Source organism: Lagenorhynchus albirostris, chromosome 10 (assembly GCF_949774975.1).
Source record: "Lagenorhynchus albirostris chromosome 10, mLagAlb1.1, whole genome shotgun sequence".
Taxonomy (NCBI): Eukaryota; Metazoa; Chordata; class Mammalia; order Artiodactyla; family Delphinidae; genus Lagenorhynchus; species Lagenorhynchus albirostris.
The window spans coordinates 76,562,555-76,589,965 of NC_083104.1; the positions used below are offsets into that span (position 1 = coordinate 76,562,555).

The 27,411-nt window shown below is 34.8% G+C and overlaps 1 protein-coding gene across 1 annotated transcript; it reads right to left on the minus strand.

The window, feature by feature from the left end:
- MMUT (methylmalonyl-CoA mutase) lies at positions 1-27,392 on the minus strand. The gene is made up of 13 exons (XM_060163065.1): positions 27,215-27,392; positions 23,432-23,856; positions 21,861-22,228; positions 18,258-18,415; positions 17,321-17,492; positions 15,790-16,038; positions 13,276-13,387; positions 11,753-11,868; positions 9,790-9,905; positions 8,080-8,211; positions 6,777-6,924; positions 4,219-4,386; positions 1-453 (listed from the first exon to the last, which is right to left on the minus strand). Exons 2-13 carry the CDS (start codon positions 23,814-23,816, stop codon positions 325-327), a joined length of 2,253 nt encoding a protein of 750 aa, XP_060019048.1. The 5' UTR covers positions 23,817-23,856; positions 27,215-27,392; the 3' UTR covers positions 1-324.
- Positions 27,393-27,411: the final 19 nt, after the last annotated feature.

The window sequence follows — 27,411 nt, forward strand, 5'->3', positions numbered from 1 at the left end:
TTAATTCTTAAAATAGAAAGTAAATAGGTTTATAAGAAATCTTTCAAATAAATATCACAATTTTAAAAAATAATACCTTTGTCTAGAGTTTCTGACAAAGTATTGAGCATACGTTATAGAGAGTTTTTAAGGATTTTTTTTAATTTTTAAAATTAAAGTGAAACTATACATACACATTTATAGCATAACAACATTCTTATAAGTCAGGTGCTTGAATGTAAAGCTTTCAGGAAAGCACATATTAGGTGCTGAATAATTTGAAGACATGGCTTCTTTGATCATTAGTGAAAGAATAGTTTAGAAAGCTAAAACAAAAACAGGATGTTACATAGATTGTTGCTTCTTTTCCAAACACTTCTCAATATCATCAAGCACTTGAACGGCAGCCTTTGGAATTCGAGTCCCAGGACCAAATACATTGGAAACACCAACTTTAAACAGAAATTCATAATCCTGTTGAAAGAATTTAATTAGTAGGACAATATTTTTAATTTCAAGAAAATGAAACAAAAGGACAATGAATGCTGTCCTTTCTTCTTTATCCCCAACGCCCCAAACTTTCTCATCCGGTACACTCTTGGCATTTGGGGCTGAAAACTTCTTCCTTGATTGGAACTGCCACTAGCACCACCGTTAGTACTCCAAGACATTAAAAGAACAAAAGACATCCTGCCCATTTTCCAAACACCCCAGTGTGTTGTTTGTGGTGGGAAGCTGTATGGTCCACCAATTGAGAACTTCTGAGCCCTAAACCATAATTTTCTCTCACCTAAATTTTTACTACTTGCCATTATTTGTGTTAAATTTAGCAACACATTATAGCTTTAAATTTACAAGGCTATTTATTTCCTCCAAGGTAATTTTGTCTACAGCTAGTGAATGGTGTAGTACTTTGAATTCGGCTTCGTGATGGAATTAGGTTTTCTAGAAATGAAAATTAACTCATTTAAAAAAAATTCTCTGTTGTTGCTGCTTCTGTTTGTTAGTTTTACACAAAGTTTGAGTGAAAAGATTCCCAGGGCACAAATACTGCTCCAGGCTTTGGATTGTTTTAACATCAGCATATCTGTATTAGGACGTGCTGTAAAGCCCTGATCCTCACCCACTAGGATGATCATACTTCCAGGACATTCTGGTTTGTGCTTATTGCTGCAACAGCTTTTTTGTTTTTTTTCCCATGAGTCTTTTTTTTTTAATTATTGAGGTATAATTGACACATAATATTAGTTTCAGGTATACAACTTAATGATTCAATATGTGTATATACTGCAAGATGATCACCACAGTAGGTCTAGTTAATATCTGTCACCCTAGTTACACAATTTTTTGTGTGTGCACTTGTGAGTTTTGTGTGTGCACTTGTGAGTGCAACTTGTGAGTTGTGAGTTTAAGATTTATACTTAAAACTCTGTAACACACTGAGCTCTTGGTAACTCTCTTAGTAACTTAGTACTATGTCCTTAGTCCTTAGTCTCTAAGGTACTACTTACTTACTTACTTACACACTACTCTCTTAGTAACTTTCAAATATGCAGTACGGTACTATTAACTATGGTCATCATGCTGTACACATATTCCTAGGACTTATTTATTTTATAATTGACAGTTTGTACCTTTTGGCCCCCTTCACCCATTTCACCCACCCTCTACCACTGCCTCTGGCAAACCACCAATCTGTTCTTCTCCATATAAGTAAGATCATGTGGTATTTGTTGTTTCTCTGTCTGACTTATTTCACTTAGCATAATGCCCTCATGATCCACCCATATTGTCATATATGGCAAGATTTCATTTTTTTTTATGGCTGAGTAATATTCCTCTGTGTGTGTGTGTGTGTGTGTATCACATTTTCTTTATCCATTCATCCACTGATGGACGCTTAGGTTATTTCCATGTCTTGGTTATTGTAAATAATGCTGCTATGAACATGGGGGTGCATATATCTTTCAAGTCACTGTTTTTGTTTTCTTCAGATAAATATCCAGTATTGGAATTGCTGGATCATATGTACTTCTATTTTTAACTTTTTGAAAAGTCTCTGTATTGTTTTCCATACTGGCTGCACCAATTTACATTCCTACCAACAGTGCACAAGGGTTCCCTTTTCTACACATCCTTGACGATGCTTGTTATTTCTTATCTTCTTGATGATAGCCATTCTAATAGATATGAGGTGATACCGCATGGTTTTGATTTGCACTTCCTTGATAATTAATGATGTTGAGCATCTTTTCATGTACCTGTCGACATCTGTCTATTTAGATCCTCTGTCCATTTTTTAATTGGATTATTTTTGCAGCATTGTTTTTAGTAGTACTCATTTTCATTCTTAAAAGTGATCACATTGGATGATTAATTACATGGTCATGCTAATTATCCCCCAGCTACTTCTTTTCTATCTCTATTATTTCCTTATAATATTCTTGTAATACCATAATTCTGCAATGGCACTTAACATGTGTTATCGCTATAAGCTGCACAATGGCAATGGCTCAATCATTTTGATTAACCGCCATATATTAGTGCTTTCTAATCTAAAATCTAAGAGACTTTCAGTTGAATAATAGCAACACTTTATATATTTACTGGAAACAAATAATGAGAAAAATGCATGGGTGTTAACTGATATATAATTATATTATAAAGGATACCCATGTTAACACACAAGTGTGTCATTATAGAATATGATCCTTAGTCTTTAAACTCATGGGGAAAAAAGTATGGCAAACACCTACAGATATTCTAGGTAATTTAAATATCCAGAGACTTATACAAAATATATTTCTTGAAAATGTCAGCTCACTTATATAACAGGCCTGCATTTCTTCTCAATTCATATTTCAATGCCAGTATTTTGTGCTGCCTAATTATTTTGGTTCTTAAATTTTAATATCATGCCCAAGAGCTTAGGGATTATAGACTCTAAAACTGCAATATAGATAGAAGTGTTCCACAGACAGACAGCAGTAAAGACTAAAAGCCCTTTATATTCCCAAGTAGTAAACTATATTTATGAAGATAAGAGCAAATGTGCTAACAAAAGCAGTTTTGTGTTGACTGTAACACATTAAGTATTGTGTTGTTAGAGAGAATAAGTAATACGTAGCTTGGTCACCAGCCCCACATTGTCACCAATCTCACAACCTCATACATATGTGTATTTTCTCATTTCCTAAGTAGTATATTCATTATTTTATATTCTGAGTTGTAATGGAGGGAAAACAATTGTAGACATGGGCACAAGGTCACATGTCATTGACAGATTCCTGCTATATAGTGGTGAGGACTTTATAGTATTATGAATCATTTACTTAGGAGCAGTTTCATGTAAAGTTCTTGTAACTCAATACTTTTTCCATTCTTAGTAAAAGAAGAAAATTTGATATAATTAAAAATTAAATTGGAAATAGACCCAATTTATATCTTAACTATTTTAACTTATCAGGAAGGTGTCCCTGCCCCCTTAATAAATTAATTGACATTATTGTTACCTAGCATCCATTTCTCCTTTCCTAAGAGGATCTACCTTTTTGTTCAAGAATCCACCTCTGCCCCATTCAGCCAATAATTTTTAGGACAGGCTGACTCCATTTATATCTGAATTAGGTATTTTTGGCTCTAAGAAAACTATTCCCCAATCAAATTAGCTTCATGAAAAAGGGGCTCTTACAGGACCATGTAATTTATACAGTGCTGAGTGAAGGCAACATTTAGGGATGGGAAAAGGCAGGAAATGGACAAGGCAGTGACTCTAAAACAACAGAAGTAAGTGCTACCGACTGACTGACTAAAGGACTGGCTCCACTGCTAGGACAAGGGGTGCTCACTCTACCTCTAGGGAGGGGCTGATATAGTCACTGTGTGTTCACCATTTTTCGCTACTCCAGTTGTGAGATTTTATTACTTTTATCCTGTTCCTTCTCCGTCATTGCTTATTGAATATAAAGAAGATAGATCTCTATCTAGGTGACGAGTTTGTAGGGAGGCAACTCTCTCATACAAGCATTATATATTATTAAATCAAATTATGCATATTGAATTATAATATAGTCTGAATAGAAAACAACATGGACCATTTTTATAGAATTTACTTAGTAAATGATCTGGCTCTAAATCTGCAAAAATTTTTAGAGAAAGTATATAGAAAATTAAAGGACTATGAATAAGCTACTCAGATTTCCCATCATGGTACTAGAAAATGTAGGAGATGAACAATACCTGTGGTGGTATCACCCCCCCACACATGACGAGAATATCTGGCCGTCCAAGGGCGTTGAGTTCCTTGATGAGCTCAGGAACTAGGGTCTTATGCCCAGCAGCGAGTGTGCTCACACCCACAGCATGAACATCTGCATCCACAGCCTGCTGGGCCACTTCCCGGGGAGTCTGAACAATTCAAAAGTAAAGAGACAAATCATTATTTATTCCGAAAAGTGTTTCTAAAGTGTTATACTACTTCAATCAACATTCTAAGATTTTCCTCATTAAAAATCTTGAAGTGAATATAACTTCATATTTCATCATCAAATACCAACTCATCCAATTATTATAATAAACACCAGGGCTATATCTGCTTCTAGCACTACAAACTATCAATTAGATTTAAGTCACATCAAAATATAATTCCCCCCAAAATGTTCAAGATAAAGTAGGAATATAGGCAAAGTATACATTATCTCTTCATTATAATTTTTAAAAAATACATCTGTTGTCTTCACTATCAACATTTACTGAGAGGTAACATGGGATAGGATTTATAAAGAAGTAAAAGACTGAACATAAAATGCAACATGAAAAAGTGAGCCTTAGGTTTTAAAATAGAATGGGAAAGAAAAAGATGGTGGGCTAGGAAGCTCCAGGACCTCATTCTCCCATGGAAACACAGAATTAACAGTAATATATGGAGCAAAATAAGGTGAGAACTATAGAAACTAGTTAAGGGGCTACAGCACCCAGGAAAGTGCATAAACAAGAGAAAGGATGGTGCCAAGGAGGGCATGCCTCTCATTTATTAACTGATTTAACTATTGGGATATAGAAGCATAAAGGATGTTTTCAAACATTCTATTATGAATTGAATTACCAAAGATCATATCTGCTCTGTAATGAGTCCGTGACATTGCTTTGATACTGTACACATATATTTAAATCATTTCATATAAAAAGTAACTACAAGTTTCTTATTGTAAATGTAATGTAAATTGAGACAACTGGTAAGGATAAGGCCACCTGAGAAACCACTGCACAATTATAAGCACTAAAAATACTATCAAAATCTGTGAATTTTCTGAGTTGGCACGATTTTAAGGCTCATAATTTTAGCGCAGAATCAAAAGATTTTATACTCAGTAATGGATCCACATTCAAGAAGATCTCTAGGTAAGTCACACAACATATTGGTAAAACCTTGAGTCTGTGAAGAATATTAACACACAAAATTAAAACCTTTAAAAATGTGCATATTCCTGCTATTGATTTCTTAGAGGTAAGACACTTAATTTAAGCATGATTTGTTATTCATATCATACATGCTACCAAAATTGATTAGATTAAAATTCCATTTAGGGACTTCCCTGGTGGCACAGTGGTTAAGAATCTGCCTGCCAATGCAGGGGACACGGGTTCGAGCCCTGGTCCGGGAAGACCTCACATGCCTAGGAACAGCTAAGCCCGTACGCCACAACAACTGAGCTTGAGCTCAGCTTGAGATGACCAAGATCCACAACTACTGAGCCCGCATGCCACAGCTACTGAAGCCCACGCACGTAGAGCCCATGCTCTGCAACAAGAGAAGCCACTGCAGTGAGAAGCTTGTGCACTGCAACGAAGAGTAGCCCCCGCTCGCTGCAACTAGAGAAGCCTGCGTGCAGCAACAAAGACCCAAAGTAGCCATAAATAAATAAATAAATAAGTAAATTTATATTAAACAATTCCATTTAAACAATTCAGTTCCATGCCTTATGTTTGTATAAATTAAACTGTATTTTAAGTGATCAAATGTTGCAATTTTAAAAACATCAAATCTAATTTTAATTAAATCAGTCATCAGAGAACTGCATGATTGTACCTTCAGCCACAGATAGGTTTTTTTTTTAATGATGTAGAATTATGGTTAACAAAGTTGGTGGTACTAAAAGACAAATTATATTTTTGCAGATGGTATATAATGGGGAAATGAACTTTTGGTTATTTGAGAAATCCCTTTAGATGCCAATGTTCCTTTAGACAACACTTTTTAAAAATTCTTTTATTTTATGAAAAATTATTTCCCAAAAGCTAACCACTAAATATTGAAAATGCATTATATTTGATCACTATTTAAAACAAACAAACTAAAGCAAAAGGGCAGCAAAATGTAAGTAAAAAAGTAGAATGGGAAAGTATTCAACTTAGAGGAAGACTGAAAGCAATCTAAATACAGTGTATACTATTTGTTTAATCTGAAACATATTTGAGATTCTTAACAAAACCCACCTTAAATGCCTAAGACTCTAAACACATTTACATATTTATCTACCAACACAGTTCAGGACATATCTCCAGAAGTCTGTGCTAACTCTTTATAGTAACAATTTCTTCTAGCCTCTCTAGAGTAATATTTTAAAATCCCAAATGGGAAAACTCTTATGGGAGACTATAAAGGCTGGGCCTCTTCAGGAAGATTTACTTCTTTCCTGGTGAAAATGCAATGAATACTCTTTTAGTCTTCATTCCAGTTGACCTATCCACAGTATGTAGCAATAGTACTTGAAATTCCTCCCAACAGTTTTCAATACCTGAAAAAGAGGACCAATATCCACATCAAAACCAAGATCAGCAAATCCTGTAGCAATAACTTTTGCTCCTCTGTCATGTCCATCTTGTCCCATTTTTGCCACAAGAAGACGAGGTCTACGACCTTCACTTTCCATGAATTTCTGAACCCTAAGGAACATTTTAAAATACAACAGTTATATATTAAGTGCCCAAAGGTAAGATATAAGACTCTAATTTATTTGCAGTAAATCTTTCAAGTTTATTTAAAACATCTAATCTGTCTACTCATATTTTGTTAATATCTCTGTTTCACATTAAGAACTCCATTAAAGCCTGAGTATGTTTACCATCTCCCCCCTTAGAAAAAAATTTGAAAGATGGCACAGACTGTAAGCCTGTAACACTGAGAACATCACAGTGAAGCAAGATAAGGAAATAACAACTTTACAACTTAAGACAGTCCCCAGAGTACAATATTCAGAAATAGTTAAATATAAACTAAAAAATGCCTTCAGAAGTATTTGTACATATACGTGACTCACTAGCTGTTTTGAACTGTCCATATCTCACTTACCCTTCACAAGTGTGAACTCCCCCAAGGTGACCTCAATGTGGTATCTTAATGTATAATCAAAATACTTGCTTGCTTAAATCAATAAATTTACACCTCAGATGAAAAAGCATGAAGAAACAAATTTATTTTTGTTAAAAGAAAAAAAAATGTTCCATTTTGATGACTTTCACCTTGGCTGTTTTGATATTTACTTCATATATGAGTAGTGACATAATATTTTTCATGGAAAATTTATTACAGTGGTTGAGAAAACTAATCATCAGGAAGCTACTACTCACACTTCAGAAGCATGATCAATTTATATTAATTCATATTTCCAAATCATGTTTGACAGTTATTTACTGTCAGCCCAGTGATGAGTGATTTTAATTTTTGCATAGATGGCAACCAAATATTTACTTTCAAATAGGAAAAGTAAGATTTTATAATTATTTGAGCAATTAAACAATGTAAATAAAACTTAAGAAAATATGAAAATGTACCATCGTAAGGAGATTGAAATCTAAGTACCTGGAGGATATGAAGCAATATCAATGTTAGTTAAACAAACATTTGCTTGAAATGAGAAACTCCTAAAGGGGACTGTGGTGAAAGTTCAAAATATTATTTTAGTAAAGCTACAGATTAAGAGGAAAGTACAAGTCAAATATTTTCCAGTGGTATATGAAAAAATTAAGCCCACCGTAGATTCATGGGGATTGTGTTAACAGAAAAGATGACATTCTGGTTTAAGAAATCTCACATATTACCTCTTGATAGCAAATGATATCTCTTTACTTTCTCCAAATTCCTGGCGATAGGCTCCACTCACCATACGATCACTAGCTTTATGCTCACCAAATACCTTTTTCATGGCATCTGTGATTTCTCCAACTGTACATCTAAAATATTAAATGGAAGTTCTGTTAACATCATTATTTGGGATAAAAATATTTAACTTAACATTCAATATAGTTACATATTTTCTTACCTAAGTCAAAAATAGGCTGTCAAAAATCTAAATCTGAATGCTTTCTATTGCATTCATGATAGGATCTTTCCTCAGAATACTTATGAAAAAAAAATGATTCTGAATGCCTTTACTGTAAAATGACTGAATGACCTAAAAACTACTAATAGACAAGCATCTAAAGGTTACTGAATAATTCACTGCTTAACAATACAAATGGGCAAATCAAAATTCCTACTGATATTTTTTGATAAAAAGTAAATCTTTTAGCATATTCCATTTGGTTATTAATTCATTCAACACGTCTTGAGTGCCTAATATGGGCCAAGCACTGCTAAGTGCTAGAGATACAGTGATAAATAAGACCAAAAAAAAAAGTACCCGCTCCTGCAGAATTTATCATCTAGTTAGGGAATACAGATAATGCACTAACAAACAAATTAATTAATAAGGTAATTTCATATGGTAATAAGTACTATAAAGACACTAAAATAGGCAAAATGGAATGAGGTGTTTGGGAAAAATGTTTTAGGGATATTGAAGATATGAAGATACAGCTTCTGAACTAAGACCTAAATGATGAGAAAGAGACACACAAGGGAACTTAAGAGGGAAAAGTGTTTGAAAAGGAAATGCTAAATGCAGAGGCTCTGAGAAGTAGGAAAACATGTTTTATGTTCTAAAAATAGAAAGAAGGACATTGGTACACAGCATAACAAAGGAAGTAGGATAAGACAAGGTCAGAGAGGTAGGCAAGGATCATATCCAGCAGTCTTGCAGGCCATGGTTAAGATTAGGTTTTAATTTAAAAGGACTGGGAGACCACTGAAGGATTTTAAGCAGGGAAGTCATCTTATTTCTTTTAAGAAATTAAAAAAAAAAAAAAAGGAAATTAAAACTGAAAAACAAACAAAAAAACAACCGATATACTCCATCCCTTAAGCACTTGAAACAACTTAAAAGTCCATTATATTAAGCAATAAACAAGAAAAGCAAAAATAATTTGCTTTTTGACATTATCGTATATTGGGAGAAAAGTTTTTGTGTCACTTGCTTTTATGCATGTTCTGTAAGGCAAAGCACTGACTGCCTTTATGCTGGACTATCTTTTCAGAGATGTCTACATAGTACACAGCCTTGGAAGACAGAGATACTGTCCAGCTTGGACAAAGGGCGGGTTTGCTTACTGTCCAACATAATAATGTCTCCCTATCCTTGAAAGTACATCAAACTTCAACCTGTAAATCAGTGACACAGGTTTATTATAATAGCTCCAAATGTCCTGAGCCACAGGGAAATATACGAATATTAATACACGTCATTCAAAATGTATTAATGTTTTAAATGCACAGATGTTGAAGAAAAACAAGATTTTTTTTTTTTTTGGTTTCCAATATTTTCTTTTAGGCTCACATGGTTTATAGAATCAGCCTTTTATTTAAGTACACCCTGAAAAACTAAACTGGTCAACTTTTAGGATTTGGAAATCTCCAAACTTACATATCCTTACCTTGCACGAGCTGCATCTACTGCAAGAGCGAGAATATTCCCATCTCCACTGGCAGCACATGCAGTCAGGGCAGTGAGACACCGCTCAGCCAAAGCTTGATCCCTGCTGGATTTGACCTTACAGAAAAGGGTAAGGAAAGGGGCCATACATGTGATTAGAGAATAAAACAGAGATCAGATTATACTCTTATTTATATCATATGCAAATTGTTCCATAATCCTAACTTTAAAAACAAAAGAAAAAAATAGAAGAGAATAGTATGTTTCCTAGCATTGATATTCATTACATTTATTCACTCCCTCAATATTAAAGGACTTCCTAAAATAATACTAAATTCTGTATAACACTGATAATTCAGAAACAAGCAGGGCAATAATAAATAATAGTGCTGACCCTCCCAAGTAGTACATGCTACTTAATAGATTATAACTTAGGGAATATTTCAGTTATATTTTAAGTTTCCCTTAGCTAATTAATAGTCTACTGGTAATAATATGTATGTATATTGCTATTCTACTTAAAAATAATCCCGAGAGAAAAAGAGAGACAGAAACAATGAGAAATACTGCAAAAGAGAGAGAAAGACAATGAAAAGTGTAGTCAAAAACATTTTCCCTTGGGTCTTAGCTCTACTCTGCTCTGCCAACAACCTGCCTAAACAAAGTTACCTAAAATCCAATTTTTTACAAGTTTTCACCACCTGTAAAAAAGTCTAAAATATGATACTGCCTAAGATGCCACTAAAATTATATCATATCTATAAGCAGAGGTGGGTTAGAACATTTATATTAAAGGCAAGGAGGAACCCAAACCCATTATCATTATTGAATTTCTCACTCTTACCCAAAATAAGGTAGATCATCATTTATGGTAAGTGGATGCCCTCAAGCTGTGTGTTTAAGAGAGTTTAAGTACAAGAGAGGAAAAAAGCAGTTTTCCAAATATAATAAATATTGAGACTTTTGTGACCACTGGAAATATAATGCTACATCCTAAATAGGACCCTTTAAAAAATGACAAAAATGTGGGAGCGGAGTCATTATCTCCTGAATGAGAGTGAAAAAGGAAACAATATCATTAAACATCTGTCATTAACTCTAATAGAAAAAACAAATGGAAGTTGAAAGTTACACATACAGTCTAACTGAACAAAGTCTACTGGATTCTTAAAGAACATGTGAACTGAGGGGAAAAAGGTCCTATCTTAAACAATCATAGGGAAAGTTAACAGAAAAAACCATTAAGAAATTTCAACTTTCCTGCCTTAGAAATAGCAGTAATTACTAAAGCCAGAGATTAAGAGACCAAAGTAGCTTCATACAATAGAAATATATAGGTTACAGCAGTAAGAATTAATATGTTTTATCTATTTTAGTATTTTATATACTTTGGTTCATCTCAGTGAGAAACTGGAAATTAAAACAGTTCTCTAGTTTCAATCTAAATATCTTTCATTCTAAACTGTATCTTACTAAAGCACTATTCAAATATATTTGAATTTTTTTTTAATTGAAAGCAAATGATTCTTTCATAGTAGTATTAGGAACATGGAAATAAATTACAGTGAGAAGACCTGGGTTCAAATATGGACTCTGAACTTAATTTTGTTTTTAACTTTGAGTGAGTTATATAATCATCTAAGCCTTACTTCAAATGTGTAAATTATAGAAGGCATTGTTATTATGGTGTGGTTTTTAATAAGAATGTATACGTTTCACAGAGGCAGATATCATGATTAAAAACATGAGTGTTTGGTGTCAACAGACTTAGAGATTTGAGTCTTGGATGCGTAATTATTTATCCTGGGCAAGTTTCTCCATCTCCCTTTAGTTTCCTTACCTTTAAAATGCTGGGAAATAATACACACATCATATGGTGGTTCTAACAATGCAGCAGGACAGCATGAGGGCTTGGACAGTGCCCAGCACATAGAAAACGTTCAAAATATGACAGCTGTTATTACCTTCTTAAGTTTTTCAATCTGCTTGTTACGCACTGAAGTATTATCAATTGCCAGAACATCCACAGATTCTTCTTTTTCCAACTGGTACTTATTTACTCCAACAATTACTTCAGAACCTGTTAATCTCCCAGAAGAAAATAATATGTAGATTCTATTCACAAATAACTGTCTAACAGTAATGCTCTGATCACCACACATATTTTCCTTATAAGTTTGATATTTTTAAGTAGTATTCTTACTCTTAATGAAATTTCAATATAGATCAGTGAATACCAATATGGAATGGGGATAGGAGGGGAAAAGACAGGTATATATCAGAATCTCTGTAAGGGAGGGCTTTGATTATTCACCCAAACTATATGCTTTCCCAGAGTTTCTGATAAACTCTCTTCTAACACTACAAAATTAAAACTGTAGTAGCAGCTACCAACTAAGATTTATAAGGTAGAAGACAAACATGCAATGGCTTTTGTAATATTTTCTTGAATCCTCTTACAGCCAATCACTTTTAAACAAAAAATACCTTTAAAATCTATAAGTGATAAACCAGAATTACAAATTATACTTCCTTAACACTATAAATATATGTTGCCTCAAACTACCAGATTATTACTCTAGCTAAAGACATCCCACCAAGAAAAGAGGTATATCCTACCTCAGGATATACCTCTTTTCTTATTTTCTTCATAAAACTTACCATAATCCGTAATTATTTTGTCTATTTATTTGTTTACTTGTTCATTTTCTCTCTCTCTCTTACCAAAATGTAAGCTCTATGGGTGTAGAGACCATATCTGTCCCATTCACAGTTGTATGCCCAGACATAACACAGTGTCTCAAATACTAAAGACCAAAAAAGTATTGGCTGATTGAATGAATAAATAAATGAACAGTCCAATGCAGAGCACAATGACCAATAATAATGTCATCTTCAAAATGGTGGAGATATCTACCCACATATATACACATAATAAATGGGCAAACCTCCACACATACTTTGTACATATGTTTGCTTATGTGCATCCAGGCATGCAAAAATACAAACACAGAGATAGATACATATAGATTCATGAGAAACATTTTATCCAAGTTTCATTTTTCTATAATTTTTGTTTTACTAACTTTATATGTTATCTTCAAACAGAAATTAATATTTCTTTTTTTTTAAATAGAATTTACATCATTTAATTTATTTATTTATTTTTGGCTGTGTTGGGCCTTCGTTTCTGCGCGAGGGCTTTCTCTAGTTGCGGCAAGCGGGGTCCACTCCTTATCGCGGTGTGCGGGCCTTTCACTGCTGCGGCCTCTCCCGGCGCGAACCACAAGCTCCAGACGCGCAGGCTCAGCAACTGTGGCTCACGGGCCCAGTTGCTCCGCGGCATGTGGGATCCTCCCAGACCAGGGCTCGAACCTGCATCCCCTGCACTGGCAGGCAGACTCTCAATCACTGCGCCACCAGGGAAGCCCCAATATTTCTTTTTAAATACTGGATTTCACATATAAACTTTTCTACTTTATCTTACCAGAATCTATTCTAGCTTGTCTTCGGGCAGCACATTCTTCGATTCGAAGTTTAGGTATTCCCTCTGCTACAGCTTTGGCCATTCCACCCATCTCTTCAATTTCATTAATGAGCTAACATGGAAAAACAGATTAATAAAACTAGAAGAGAAGATGAAAATATTTTAATAAACAATACAAATGTGTTATGTTATATAATTACTAATGTTAATAAAATTATAAACTATTTTAGTGGTAAATTTAATGTTTCATAAGAAAAGAAATAACAACAGAGCATTAATTAGAAATTCTGCAGAGTTAATGATGCTGTATTATATATTTGAAAGTTGCTAAGAGATAGATCTTAAAAGTTCTCATCACAAGAAAAAATACCTGTAACTGTGTGTAGTAATGGATGTTAACTAAACTTATTCTGATAATCCTTTCACAATATATACATATATTAAATCCTTACATTGTACACAAACTAATACAATGTTAATATGCCAATTATATCAATAAGAAAAAAGATATTCTGTGCTTAAAATTATTTAAAAAGACAACAGATAAACTAAAAAGTATATTTTGGAAAACACAAAAATCTCTCGCTCAAGTCTTAGAAGCCAACTAAAGATAACACTAATTCTGTAATTTTTATTTTTAATTACATAATAAAGTTTTCATGGTTACATAAATACTCTAAAAAGTATATTTCAAAATGCCATTTTATTTTTCAATTTGAGCAGCAGAGTAATGATATAACTCTAGCATTACTGACATCAAGAAATACCTAAATCTTCAATCACAGCCTCATATATACATGAGACAGTGGAAAATGGATGGTGGAATGGAATACGATTTCGTAGATAGGAGCAAGGTCAAACTGGCTTTCTGCTGATGGATTCAAGAAAGAAGAACCTGTACTGGATTCAACAGAAGCCAAGAATCTTCTAAGAAGCTAAAAAAGAAGGGGACTACTTGAGAATTTGCAACTACCTCTCTCCCATTCTATCAGGAAAACCAAAATTTACTGAACTAGAGAAGCAATGGACTATGAAACATCAAGTACAGGGAGAGGCAAGGATAAGATGTCTTACTGAAACAAAAACCTACATTCTGAATGATAAGATTGCAAACAAAAAGGCACACAGAGGAAACAGTGACAATACAGGATATAAAAGAAAACTTCAAAAAATATAATGATCCTCAGAAAAAGAAGAAGAGATTCTGTAATAATGAAACAACTAGTATGAATGCAAGAGGAAAAATTAGAAAACAAAAATGAGCTCTCAGAAATTAAAAATATTATATAAATTTTAAAATATTTAAGTAGAAAGATAAAGGTGATGACTCTCCAAAAAACCAGAACAAAAACTCAAAGATGCATTATAGAACAGATAAAAATGTCAGAAATCATTTAAGGAGGGCCTTTCCTGATAACTATAAGTTCTAAAAAGAGAAACCAAAGGAAAATGAGTGGAGAGAAATTATCAAAGAAATAATACACGACAAATTTCCCAGAGCTATGAGAACACGAAAAAGGGACCATGTGAAAAATGTCCACCAAAGGGGACAGTGCAGGAAAAAATACACACACCAAGGTACATCAACACAAAAATAAAGAAGAGATCCTGAAACTTTCAGAAAGAGACATCCTGAGTGAGAATAGCATCAGATTTCTGAACAGAAATATTGAAAGCTAGAATAAAAAGTAGGTGAATGCTTACAAATTTGCTTACAAACTCCCAAATGAAAAATTTCAAACCCAGACTATCAATTAAATATGAAAGTAGAATAAAGACATTTTCAAACATCCAAAGTTTCAACTAATTCATCTCCCATGCACCATTTTTAGGAGGTGCCCATAAGATGTGCTTCAAAATAACAAGGGATAATCAACAAAGAGACAGGATTCAGGACATAGATTCAACATAGCAGAGGTGAAAAGGATTCTGACAATAATGACAAAGGGAAGGTCAAGGACAACAACGGTCTAGAGAGAAACCAGTCTAAATCAAATGAGAATATAGAGGACTTCAGGAAGGATTTACATTGAGATATAATTATATTGGTAATATGGGACAAAGGAAAGAAGGGACAAGATCCAGCTAAAATACAAAGCTACCATACTAGCAAAGCAGTAGATAAGGTCTAAAATTGATTGAATTAGAACAAAGAGTATATACATGTAATTTTAAAACATGGAGATAAAAACAAACAAAAAGACGTAGCTGACTCAAGGAAGCAGGAAAACAAGCAAGTGGAGGAGAAAGAACTGCTTTTTTGTTATAGTATTTTAACATTAGTTGTCTTTTTAACTCTTTGAAATAAAATACTTTAATACAAATACAAATGTATTTTTAAATTAAGCTTCAGTTTTAAATACTATAAAGTCAAATCTAAAATTCCCTTTTCTCTGAAACACTTTATAAATCTTGATATAAATCTATAAATGATTTGATTTATAAATCAAAAATCTATAAATCTTTATAAATCTGTAAATCTTATAAACAAAGTTTCAAAGAGGAGAAACTGACCTTCAAGGCAGCGTCATAAACATCATTTGTGAGAGATTCCATCATATATGAACCTCCCCAAGGATCAGCCACTTTAGGAATCCCAGATTCTTCTTGAATAATGATTTGCGTGTTCCTGGCAATTCGAGCACTTTTCACAGTTGGCAAACCCAGGGCTTCATCAAAAGAATTTGTGTGCAAAGACTGAGTCCCTCCAAACACTGCTGCCATTGCTTCTACTGTGGTACGAATGATGTTATTGTAAGGATCCTAAAACATTTAGTAAAAGGCAAAAAATCAAAACAAAATAAGGCAACAATTGATATATATTGCAGCCGTAAAAGATGACAATGATTAAGCAGTGGCTGATGCATACTTTCTTTGCCAAAGTCTGTATTAGTCTTCAGAATATCTAATAAATTTAGACAAATAAGTAAACAAACCAGATTTAGGATTAAGAGCCAAAGGATCTAGTCTGTGCTTAGGCACTAAAACATTGCCTTTTATAATCATCTGAAATATAAGTATTTGTTGTGCTTATTTTTGTATTGCCTAAATAGTCTTCTATAAGTGCATCATGAATGTACACTTTGTCTACGTAGATTATTAACATACTTCATTTCATAATTCACTATCTCCTAATTATTGTATACCTTGAAGTATCTACCTTAATGAGGTACACAAAACTGACAATGATTTATTAATAAATGATTAATAAAACAGATGAACAATGGACTATAAGACAAGAAATATGACTTCTAGTTCATTCTGTTCCTAACTGTGATTTGGACAAGTCATTGGACCTTTCTGAACTTCAGCTTCCTTAGCTGTAAAAATGAGGAGGCTAAGTCAAAAACAATTACTAAAGTTCTTTCCAACTCTGAAATCTATTTTTCTCCATTTATAAGTACCTGAAATCATATTTAATATGGAGACTACTAGTTTTTATTTGTTTTAAATTTATAAAAGCAATGTAACTTTAAAGTTATAAATTATTTTAATGTATCAAAATAATTTAATATGTAAAGAAAATGCATGTTAAAAAAGATCACCACCACATAATTTTTTAATGAAATGAAATTTCAATAGATTACTCAAGTGATAATAGTTTTTAAATTGTTTGTTTGCATGCATGCTTATTTAAACACAACTATAATAAAAAACTTTGTATGTATAAAATCAAATTTTAATGAGGAAGTTTTGTGTTAAGAATTTTAACCATTAAAATTATTTAAGACAATATTACTTAAATTATAATTTGTACTTCTTCCTTATCATCACATTTTTTTACTTTTAAAAAAGTAAAATACACAGTCCTGCATGTAAGCTAAGATTTAAATGATTTTATATTGTTAACCAACAGAGGGGGCCAATTTTATTTATTTATTATAATTTGTGTAAAAACAAATATAAGTATGCACTACGCTTCAGAATAATTATGATTTTCAAATATTAGCAGATAAGTTCTTAAATCTGTTTCTTGACTATGCCAAGCGCTTAGAAGAAAATATATGACTTTACTAAAATTCTACACTTTAAATGTTATACATACTTGCTCAGTAAGTGACCATCCTGAAGTCTGGCAATGTGCTCTTAGAAGAAGAGATTTAGAGTCTTTAGGCTTAAACATTTTCTCTATTAAGTGAGCCCAGAGTCTTCTCCCAGCTCTCATTTTTGCTATTTCCATATAAAAGTTCATCCCAATTCCCCAGAAGAAAGACAACCTAAAATAGTAAAGTTCAGAATTTGATTATAAAATGGAAATTAATTGTATCACATACACACATACATACACACAAAAAGCTCAGATTTTAATTTCAAGCTACTTAGTTTGAATTAAAAACAAAACATATGTACTTCAGTAACCTTAAACGTGTAATAACAGATGACTTCTGTATTTTAAAATGGAAATATTAAAAGAACAAAAGCAAATCTGTCTTGAAAACCATATTTACATTTTAATATTATTTGTCAAATGTGCCGATTGTGTTCTCTGAACAGCAGAGGCCAAAATTCCTCTAATTTACCAAGAAGTACAGTAAAATTTAATTCTGAATTTTAATTATAAACAGTATTGGCTTATTCCCTCTTTATCACTCATATAAAACATAAAAAAAATCTGGTATATTTATATATACAAATTCATTTTTATCAAAATATTTTGCAGGCTTCCCTGGTGGCGCAGTGGTTGAGAGTCCACCTGCCAATGCAGGGGACACGGGTTCGTGCCCCGTTCTGGGAAGATCCCACATGCTGTGGAGCGGCTAGGCCCGTGAGCCATGGCCGCTGTCCGGAGCCTGTGCTCTGCAACGGGAGAGGCCACAACAGTGAGAGGCCCGCGTACCACAAAAAAAAAAAAAAAAAAAAATATATATATATATATATATACATATATATATATATATATTTTTTTTTTTTGCTATACACTCATAAAATGGTCCTGTGAACTTTCTTAATGTTGAGGCAATATCTGAGTTTAATTTACTCACCTTGGTGCAAATTCATCAATTGTCAGGCCAGCTTGGAGTCCGGTTCTACAGTACTCCAACCCATCTGCTACAGTATAGGCCAGTTCCAGAATGGCATCAGCTCCTGCTTCCTGCATATGGTATCCACTAATTGAAATTGAATTAAATTTTGGCATGTGCTATATAAAATAAAAAAATACAACTGTAAATAAAAATATAAGAAAGGTTCTATTAAATCTATCTTCTAAAAGACAATATTATTTTAAAATGATATTCGATTCAGATATACTAATTAGTTCATAATATTAACTGAAAATATTTAATGTTTAGTTACACTCAATTCACTTTCCAATTAAAATGGCTGATCCAATGAACCACTGTAAGGACTGTACCTGTTTTATTTTTCTAGTGAAAAAGAATCACCAACCACCATTTAGCACCGGAAGTTAAACTCTGAAATTAGCTGGCTGAGGTTAGGAATGTAACCTTTGGCCCAAGAACTGAATGATGACATCTTTAATTCCAAACTCATGACTTCGACCTCATAAGAGGTCCTAAGACCTCAAACCTTTGGGAGAATCTGCTGAAGATGTATAAATTTAATTATTATTAACTAGTTATTAATTATCTTATTTGAATGAACTCATTGAATATGAATAAGTACACAGTGGGTAAAAAAAGAAAATGGTTCAGTGCTAGTACTATATATCAAAACAGGAGAAAATGCATGGCTTAAAAATCAAAGTTTTCAGTTTGATTTACTGTGACATTTAATGCTAAGGATAATTCAGACAGGATCCTTCTACCACAACTACTAATCCACTATCCCCCTAAAATGTCACATTAGGTGGGGTACATATCACACAGAAGCTGCAGAACCAAAAAACGATTATCCTTCCAAGAATTAACCAAAGATAAAATAATAAAAACTAAATCAGACACTCATTACAGTTGGTTCAGAACATGGACTCAAGTCAGAGTGCTCAAATTCTAGTCATGTCACTTAACTAGCCAGAAGACTATAGGCAAGTTTCTCACCTTGTTATCCCTTGGTTTCCTAACCTATAAAATAGAGATAATAACTCTACCTTCCTCATGGAATTGTTGTAGGATTAAAAGAAACGATTCATCTAAACAACTTAGTACAGTATTATGCCCGTACACAGTAAGTCATCATAAAAGGTTAGCTGTTGCTAGTGTATGGTATGGATTATCTGTATTTTACATTTGCAAATATTTTATTTATAACTAACCAAGAGTTCTTGAAAAATGTTCATCACAAAAGCAATAAGGGGATTGAATTACATGGAATTGAGAGACTACTTGAATATATCTGGAGTTACAAACGAGAAGGAAACAAACATGTGCTTCTCTACTGAGAGGAGTTTAATAGTAGAATTTTTTTTAAGAATAGTAGAAACACTGGGAACATTGGAATATTATTCAGCCTTTAAAAGGAAGTAAATTCTGGGCCTCCCTGGTGGTGCAGTGGTTAAGAATCCGCCTGCCAATGCAGGGGACACAGGTTCAAGCCCTGGTCCGGGAAGATCCCACTTGCTGCCGAGCAACTAAGCCCGTGAACCACAACTACCAAGCCTGCACTCTAGAGCCCACGAGCCACAACTACTGAAGCCTGTGTGCCTAGAGTCCGTGCTCAGCAACGAGAAGCCACTGCAATGAGAAGCCCATGCACCCCAACAAAGAGTAGCCCCCGCTCACCACAACTAGAGAAAGCCCACGTACAGCAATGAAGACCCAACGCAGCCAAAAATAAATAAATTAAATAAATTTTTTAAAAAAAGGAAGTAAATTCTGAAACAGGCTATAATATGGATGAAACAAGGGCATTACGCTAAGTGAAATAAGCCAGACACAAAAAGACAAATACTGTATGATTCCACTTATATGAGGTACTTAGAGTAGTCATATTCATAGAAACACAAGGTAGAATGGTGGTTGCCAGAGGTTCAAGGAAGGGGAGAATGGAAAGTTATTATTTAATAGGTACAGAGTTTCAGTTTTGCAAGATGTAAAGAATTCCGGAGATGGATGGTGGTGATGGTTGCACAACAATGTGAATGTACTTAAAGCCACTGAACTGTATACTTGGAAATGATTAAGATGGTAATTTTTATGCTATGTGTATTTTGTCACAATTAAATGTTTTTTAGAGGAACAACATAAAAGTTTAGTTACTTCAAATAACATACTTGATCAATATCTGAAACTGGTACTTTTATCACGTATATGAAAGATTATATAAAGCAATTTTGAACTTGTAGATGACATTAGTGTTTCACAAGGTTAAATGCCCAAGTACATAACAGCAGACTGGTACTATCCACTCCAATAGCCATTCTCTACTCTCCTCTTGTGCCTGAACCATACATTCAGTGCCAAAGTGTTCTACATTTCCAATCTTACCTCTTTCTGTCAACTGAGATGTAAGTGGAAGTTTGGTTTGTTCCTTCTGGAAGTCCACCTTTAATCAGAGGGGCTAGGCCCCTCTCCCCACACAAACACAGCCGGCCCGCCCACTTCCTGAATCATGAGCTGGCACACGAACAACAGAGAAGCCAAATGAAAGGAGGCTGGAATCCTCACCACTGCGGTGTTTCCATACAACCAAGACCTTGAGTCTACCTTCCAACTCTTTTCAGTTGAAACAGAATTGACTCCTATTTAAAGCTACTGCTATTTGTGTATGTGTGTGTGTCATATACTGCTCAAATCAATCCTCCTGTGCATGTGTTCTTGAAACTGAAAAAGGTGAAAGGCATGTATTCTATACAATTCATGTGAGCAGATGGAATCTATGAAAAGCAATAAAATTGAAAAGTATAAAGTTTATCAAATGAGGAGAGCAGGCAATGCTAGCAAGAGTTCGGAGATAACAGCAATTACAAGAGGTAAAGAGATTAAAAAAAAGCTTTGATGATGAAGGAGAGATGTGCCCTTTGCTATGAAATAATGGTCTAATTTTAAGGTAGGTAAGAAGAGAGCATTGCCAGCAGAAAGTAAAGTGGGAATGATGGGGGAAAATATAAATGAATTACTCAGAGGAAATGAAGAAGCTTTATGTTTCCCTGTAGAAGGATTGCTGCTAATATAGGAATACTATAAGAACCTTATTTTCTCACCAATCTTGGGAAAATGAACGTAGTTCAGGGGTGAAATATTAGGGACCTCATTGTGGTTACAGATATAAGTGTTATCTTCTAATCCAGTTTTTTGCAGAAATAAAGCTAATATTTTGATCCCCATCTGTCTGACACCAGTGTCTATTCACAACTGGATCTGAACTTTGGAGAGAAATAAAAGAAGTGTAAATTATGAGCCCTCCCTGATTCTAACAAATATCAGAGAATAAAAATTTTAATAAAGAAAATACAGTAAATATCTACTGCCCAGATTCCCACAGGTAATGACAGACCATAAAACTAGTACATTAAAGACCAAAAAATAAAAACAATACACACACATAAACACAAAACCCACACCCTGACTCTATACTACAACTATTACTCTGACTCAATTACCAAATTCAAATTAGGCTATGGCATTTTATAAAAATTCCTACATTCAAAGAACTACAGCAAAATCTATAATAACCACAAAGGATACCTTTGCTGTATATTGGAAGATGTCAGCAATAATTTTCATGGATGGTTCTGGAGGAAAAATGTAAGTATTTCTGACCATAAACTCCTTTAGTATATCATTTTGGATTGTACCAGTAAGTTTCTCTTTAGGTACACCTTGTTCTTCCCCAGTTACTATAAAAGTTGCAAGAACTGGAATAACTGCTCCATTCATGGTCATGGAAACTGACATTTTTTCTAAAGGAATTCCATTGAAAAGAATTTTGGTATCTTCCACAGTGTCAATAGCAACTCCAGCCATTCCAACATCACCACGAACTCGAGGGTTGTCTGAATCATAGCCACGATGAGTTGCCAGATCAAAAGCAACTGATAATCCCTGCTGACCGGCTAAATATATAAAGAAAAATAATGTAGGATTAGAGTCTGACATCAAAGTAAACTGATTTTCTTTAACACTACTTAGTGTTGATTCATCTCATCAAATTATACTTTTATAATAAACATTTTTTATGCTCAAAACAAACTTAAATAAAATACTTTATTTCCTACTAAAAGTCTGCTGTTTCTCATGTGCTAAAATACACAAAGCGAATTTCAGACTTCACTATAATAAAGGATAGGTGGAACCAAACGTGTCACATATCTCATGTCCATCTCAAGATTTTTTTATCTTAATGATTTTTAAAAAATTTTTCATTTATTTCTGGCTGTGTTGGGTCTTCGTTGCTTCCCGTGGGCTTTCTCTAGTTGCCGCGAGCGGGGGCTACTCTTCGTTGCGGTGCACGGGCTTTTCATTGCGGTGGCTTCTCTTGTTGTGGAGCACAGGCTCTAGGCATATGGGCTTCAGTAGTTGTGGCATGCAGGCTCAGCAGTTGTGGCTCGCGGGCTCTAGAGTGCAGGCTCACTAGCTGTGGTGCACGGGCCTAGTTGTGCTCCGCGTGGTATGTGGGATCTTCCCAGACCAGGGCTTGAACCCGTGTCCCCTGCAATGGCAGGTGGATTCTTAACCACTGTGCTACCAGTGAAGCCCTATCTTAACAATTTTTGATAGAAATATATTTAATCATGAAAAGATATGGCTGTTTGTATATAGTTAACATAATTTAGTATTTGTATGCTCGCTTATTTATTTTTGTTCTTGTCTTGACCATTCAAATATTATGGGAAATAGAATTATGAAAACCACGCAAAAAACTAAAATTTGTACATGATCATTTGTTTATTCCTTTCTTGGGTCATCACTTAAAGCATTTTCCCCTCCAATTCCTATCCTGATGGTTTTAAGTAAAAGCTTCTCAAAGGCAAAGCCAAGGTCTCTTTTCTTCATACAGCTTCACTTCACCTAATTCCTTTTACACAATGTGCATGTAAGTATTGTTTACTTTCAAGAATTTAGCACTTTATTCTGGGTCATCTATCTTTTTGACCATGGAAGTTGAAAAACATTCACTTTTTTTCAGAGTATAGCCTTAACTACAAAATTATAAAGTGACTATTACCTTTATAGAAATTAACCAGCCTCCCTTCAAAAAAACCAAGATGAGGAAGTGTATGTTTGACCATAAATATTACGTCTCACTAAAATCTCACCCTTAATATTGTCCTTATAGAACTTATTGCTCTCTTCCACAGTACTAAAACCAGCATACTGGCGGATGGTCCAGGGCCTAAAGGTGTACATGGTGGGATACGGCCCACGTGTGAATGGCTTTACTCCTGGAAGTTCTTCAGGTAAGTCCTTGGTATCCCTGCTGGAATACAGAGGCTTTATGGAGATCCCCTCTGGGGTGTGCCATATTAGTTCTTCCGGGTTTTTGCCTTTCAGCTGCTTTTTAGCCAGGGCAGCCCATTCTGGGTGAAGGGGTTGTTGCTGATGCAGAAGTCGCTGCCATATAAGCCTGGAGCCTGATGACTCTTTCAGCTGCTTCAGGTGATGAGGTGAAAGCAAAAAAAGCCGACTCTTAGCCGTCAGCATGATGGAGCATGGAAAACACCCAACAGGAACAAGAACTGACCTAGAAAAAGAAACACAGTGCATATGTATTTATAAGACAGCAGCAAAATAGGAGCTTTTGGTGAAAAGGGAAAAGAGAAAGAAAGGGTATATCAGTATGATTTCATCTCTTCTCCTCTGCTGCCCCCTCCACCTGATATTTTATAACTCTGGTCCCTCTTTTCCACAACTGTTATCATTGTTCTAGTTCTAGTCCTCTCCCTCAAGAGACTCTTAGTTGGTTTTACTGACCAGTCTTACCCCCTCTCATTCACTCCACACACTGACACCAATGAAAATATGATCATGTATCACACTTTTCGTAAAATTTTTCAAAGGCTCTGCATCACGTAGAGGATCGAGCGTTGCCTCCTAACTAACTTTTTCATTCAAAAGGTTTTTATTTAACACCTACTTTATGACAGGCAGTGTTGGACGCTGAAGAAAAAAGTGGTGAACGAAACAGGTATTCAAGGCCCCCATGACCTGATCCCTGCTTATCTCTCAGAATCACCTCTGCCTTTGATCTCTACACATTTTGTGTTCTACAGATACTGGATTACCTACAGTTCCCTGCATACGTCAAAGTTCCGGGACATGCTCTTGCTCTTCCATCGACCTAGATACTCTTCTTTGGCTAAGGCATCACCTCCAGTACGCGGGGCTTTCTATGTGACAGGCACTCCTTAAGGACTTTATGTAGAGCAGTAATTTTAATCCTCGTAACACCACCAAGAAATAGGTACTAATATTATCCCCATTTTACAGATGAGGAAGCTGAGGCACGGAAGACCTAGCATTTAAACCTAGGAAGCATTTAACTAATATACTCACAGCCAGTCCCTGAAACTACAAGCTCAGCTAAATGGCCTCTTCAGTAATCCATACCACAGAGCTCTGTTTCCCTCTTTATACATCTATCATCTCCCACACTACAATATATTAGAACGTTGTTTTTTTATGTTCATATAAAATATTTCTTTATATATGTTTTATGTTTATACAAAACACACATATATAAAATTTCATATACTGTATATATTCTCCTCTATTCTATAAACTGATCCAACATCAGAGCTGTATATTCCTGATAATTAGCAGTCTTTTTCATCATTTTAGGTAACTAAGTCCGATTTCATCATTTTACAGATGTAGAAATTAAAGTCCAGAGAAATAAAGAAATAAAGTGGCTTGATCAAAATTCCACACAGAAAAGCAGTAACTGTTCACCTGAGTTACTAAATCCTTGTCAGAGTCATATAGTCTCAATATGTAGAGCCTAGTATTTTAAAAGATTTTGAGTTGCAAATTTTATCAATATATTCATCATGCCATGCAGTAGATAAGGCAACAGCAAAGTGAGCCTAAAATTCTATTTTCCATACTATTTCTTACCTATCAATTTGGAGCTTAAAAGAAAATAAGAATACCCAACATTTGTTAGGGAGTTGTGAAACAAAAAGACAATCCACCGGTGGGAGTATTAACTGATTTAACTATTTCCAAAAGCAAATTGGCAATACGCACAAAAGGTCTCTGAAATGATTATGCCATTCCACTGAGGGCCATCAGTCCTGGGAAAGTTACTAGATAAAATACATGTTCCCTATAGTTTTACTTGTAGTGAAGAAAACTTAGAAACATCATCAATGTCTAACAATGAAGAAATAAGTGAATTACAGTATATATAAATTATAGAATTTTATATAGCTATTAAAATATGTTTAGGATATCAGCAAAACTAATCTTTGATGTCAGAAGTCAGAAGAGTGGTTACGTATGCTGACTAGGAGAGAAAGGGAGCAAGAAAGGAGCTTTGGGGTGATGGTCTTGATCTGAATTCCTATTATACAGATGTGTTGTTTGTGGAAATGCCTCAAATTTTACAATTATGATATGTGCACTTATCTGTAAGTATATTATCCATAAGTTAAAATTTAAAATACGTTATGCACGTTTCTTAAAAAAGGAGATAGGCTCAAAAAGTATTAAGTGAAAGATAAAAAACTGTAAATGCAATGTGTTCAACTAGTTAAAAAAGTGCATAGAACAAACTCGAAACAGAAATACAACAAAAACAATTCCTATTTTTTTTTTAACTACAATGATTTTTATTCTATTAAATCCATGGGGTCCTTGTCATCCAAGTTCTTGTGAGCCATAAACTACAGGTACCAGCTTAAAACGTGGGTGAGAAAAATAATTAATTTATAACTGAACCATTAGGGTAGTAATGATATAAAAAGTAATCTGAAAACTGCCTGAGACCAGATTGCAGACAGATAATATCAAACTCATTTCACACAAAATACAGGTAGGGCTTTTCTAAACCTGGATAAATGACAGGAAAGAGCCTTATATTATATAAGTGACTTCCTAAAATTGCATGGCAAATTGGTAACGGTTGGAAATAGCCATCACTTTTAGATAAGAACACAACTTCTGCTGATGGCAACAGGATTTCTGCATTCTTCTCATATCCATCAAGAGAGGCTTCAGCATCCAAAGAAGCAACATGCAAAGCAAATATAATAAGTTATTGATGGTTAGAATGTATTAAAGAGCAACGATGAAGCAAGCCTGACCCCACACCCTCAAAAAATATGGGTAAAACACCTACATACAGCTCTGAATCAAATAACTTTCAAGTTTGTTTACATGTGGTTCCGCACTAATACTTCAAGAAAAGCTAGCTTGGAGAGGACAACATACAGCATGCCAATTAAATGTACTATTAGCGTAAATAAATCATTAACCATAAGAAAATACTGGGAGAAAATCATTAAATGATTTTAACTGTGACACACATACACAAACAGATTATTCAGAGTTTCGAGCTTATGAAGGATTGCTCTTTCAAGATAAAAATGAGAACAAGTTAGTAATTTACACTTTCATGTCAACTTAGACCTGTCTTTCCCCCTCTCACCCTCATCTGTACACAGAAAGACACTTCCACCCCCGCCACCTCTTACAAAAAACCCTCACAATCACCGCGGCCTAGACGGAAGGCAGCTGTGAAGCCAGCACATCTCTCTGAAATCTACAATCGCCCTCGGCCTAGAGTAACTTCGTAGTGCCTGAGGGGGCCAAGGAAGATGGCGACATGGCCTCTGGGACATTAAAGGCACCTTCTATCCTGTAGTACCTCCGGACTCCCCCTCGCTGAAAGAGAGCGGTCAGTGGAGAATCTAAACCTAAGAAGCAAGTAGAGGAGAGTGGGATCCCTTCCCAGTCGTAAAGTAAAGAAGGAGGAAGTTGGGAGGTTGGGAGGAGGGAAAGGACCGAGGCTCAGAGGACAGGTATGGGGGGAGAGAGGAGTCTGAAGAACGGAGGGATTTGAAAGGCTGACGTTCCTCAAGGTGCACGGTCTTACTCACGGGTCGGCCTATCTCGGACCGCGGATGCGGGAGAGAACGGCTGGACCTCGGCGCCCCCAGCCCTACAAGTTAAAGGTCCCCAAAGCTGGGCCTGCGACGAAGCAAACGCAAAGGCCAGCGGGACGGAACGGGGGCGTCGGCCGATACCGCTCTCTTTCCAGCCAATCTCATTGAACTCTCGCGGGAGCGCTCCCGAT

Bases quoted from the DNA above. Each gene is read 5' to 3' on its own strand.
- MMUT (XM_060163065.1), bottom strand. From the start codon at position 23,816: ATGCTGACGGCTAAGAGTCGGCTTTTTTTGCTTTCACCTCATCACCTG. The intron at 17,493-18,257 runs GTGAGTAAATTA...TTACTATTTTAG, and splicing joins ATTGATGAATTTGCACCAAG to GTTGTCTTTCTTCTGGGGAA. The intron at 8,212-9,789 runs GTAAGGATATGT...TTAATATTTTAG, and splicing joins GTAGATGCAGCTCGTGCAAG to ATGTACAGTTGGAGAAATCA.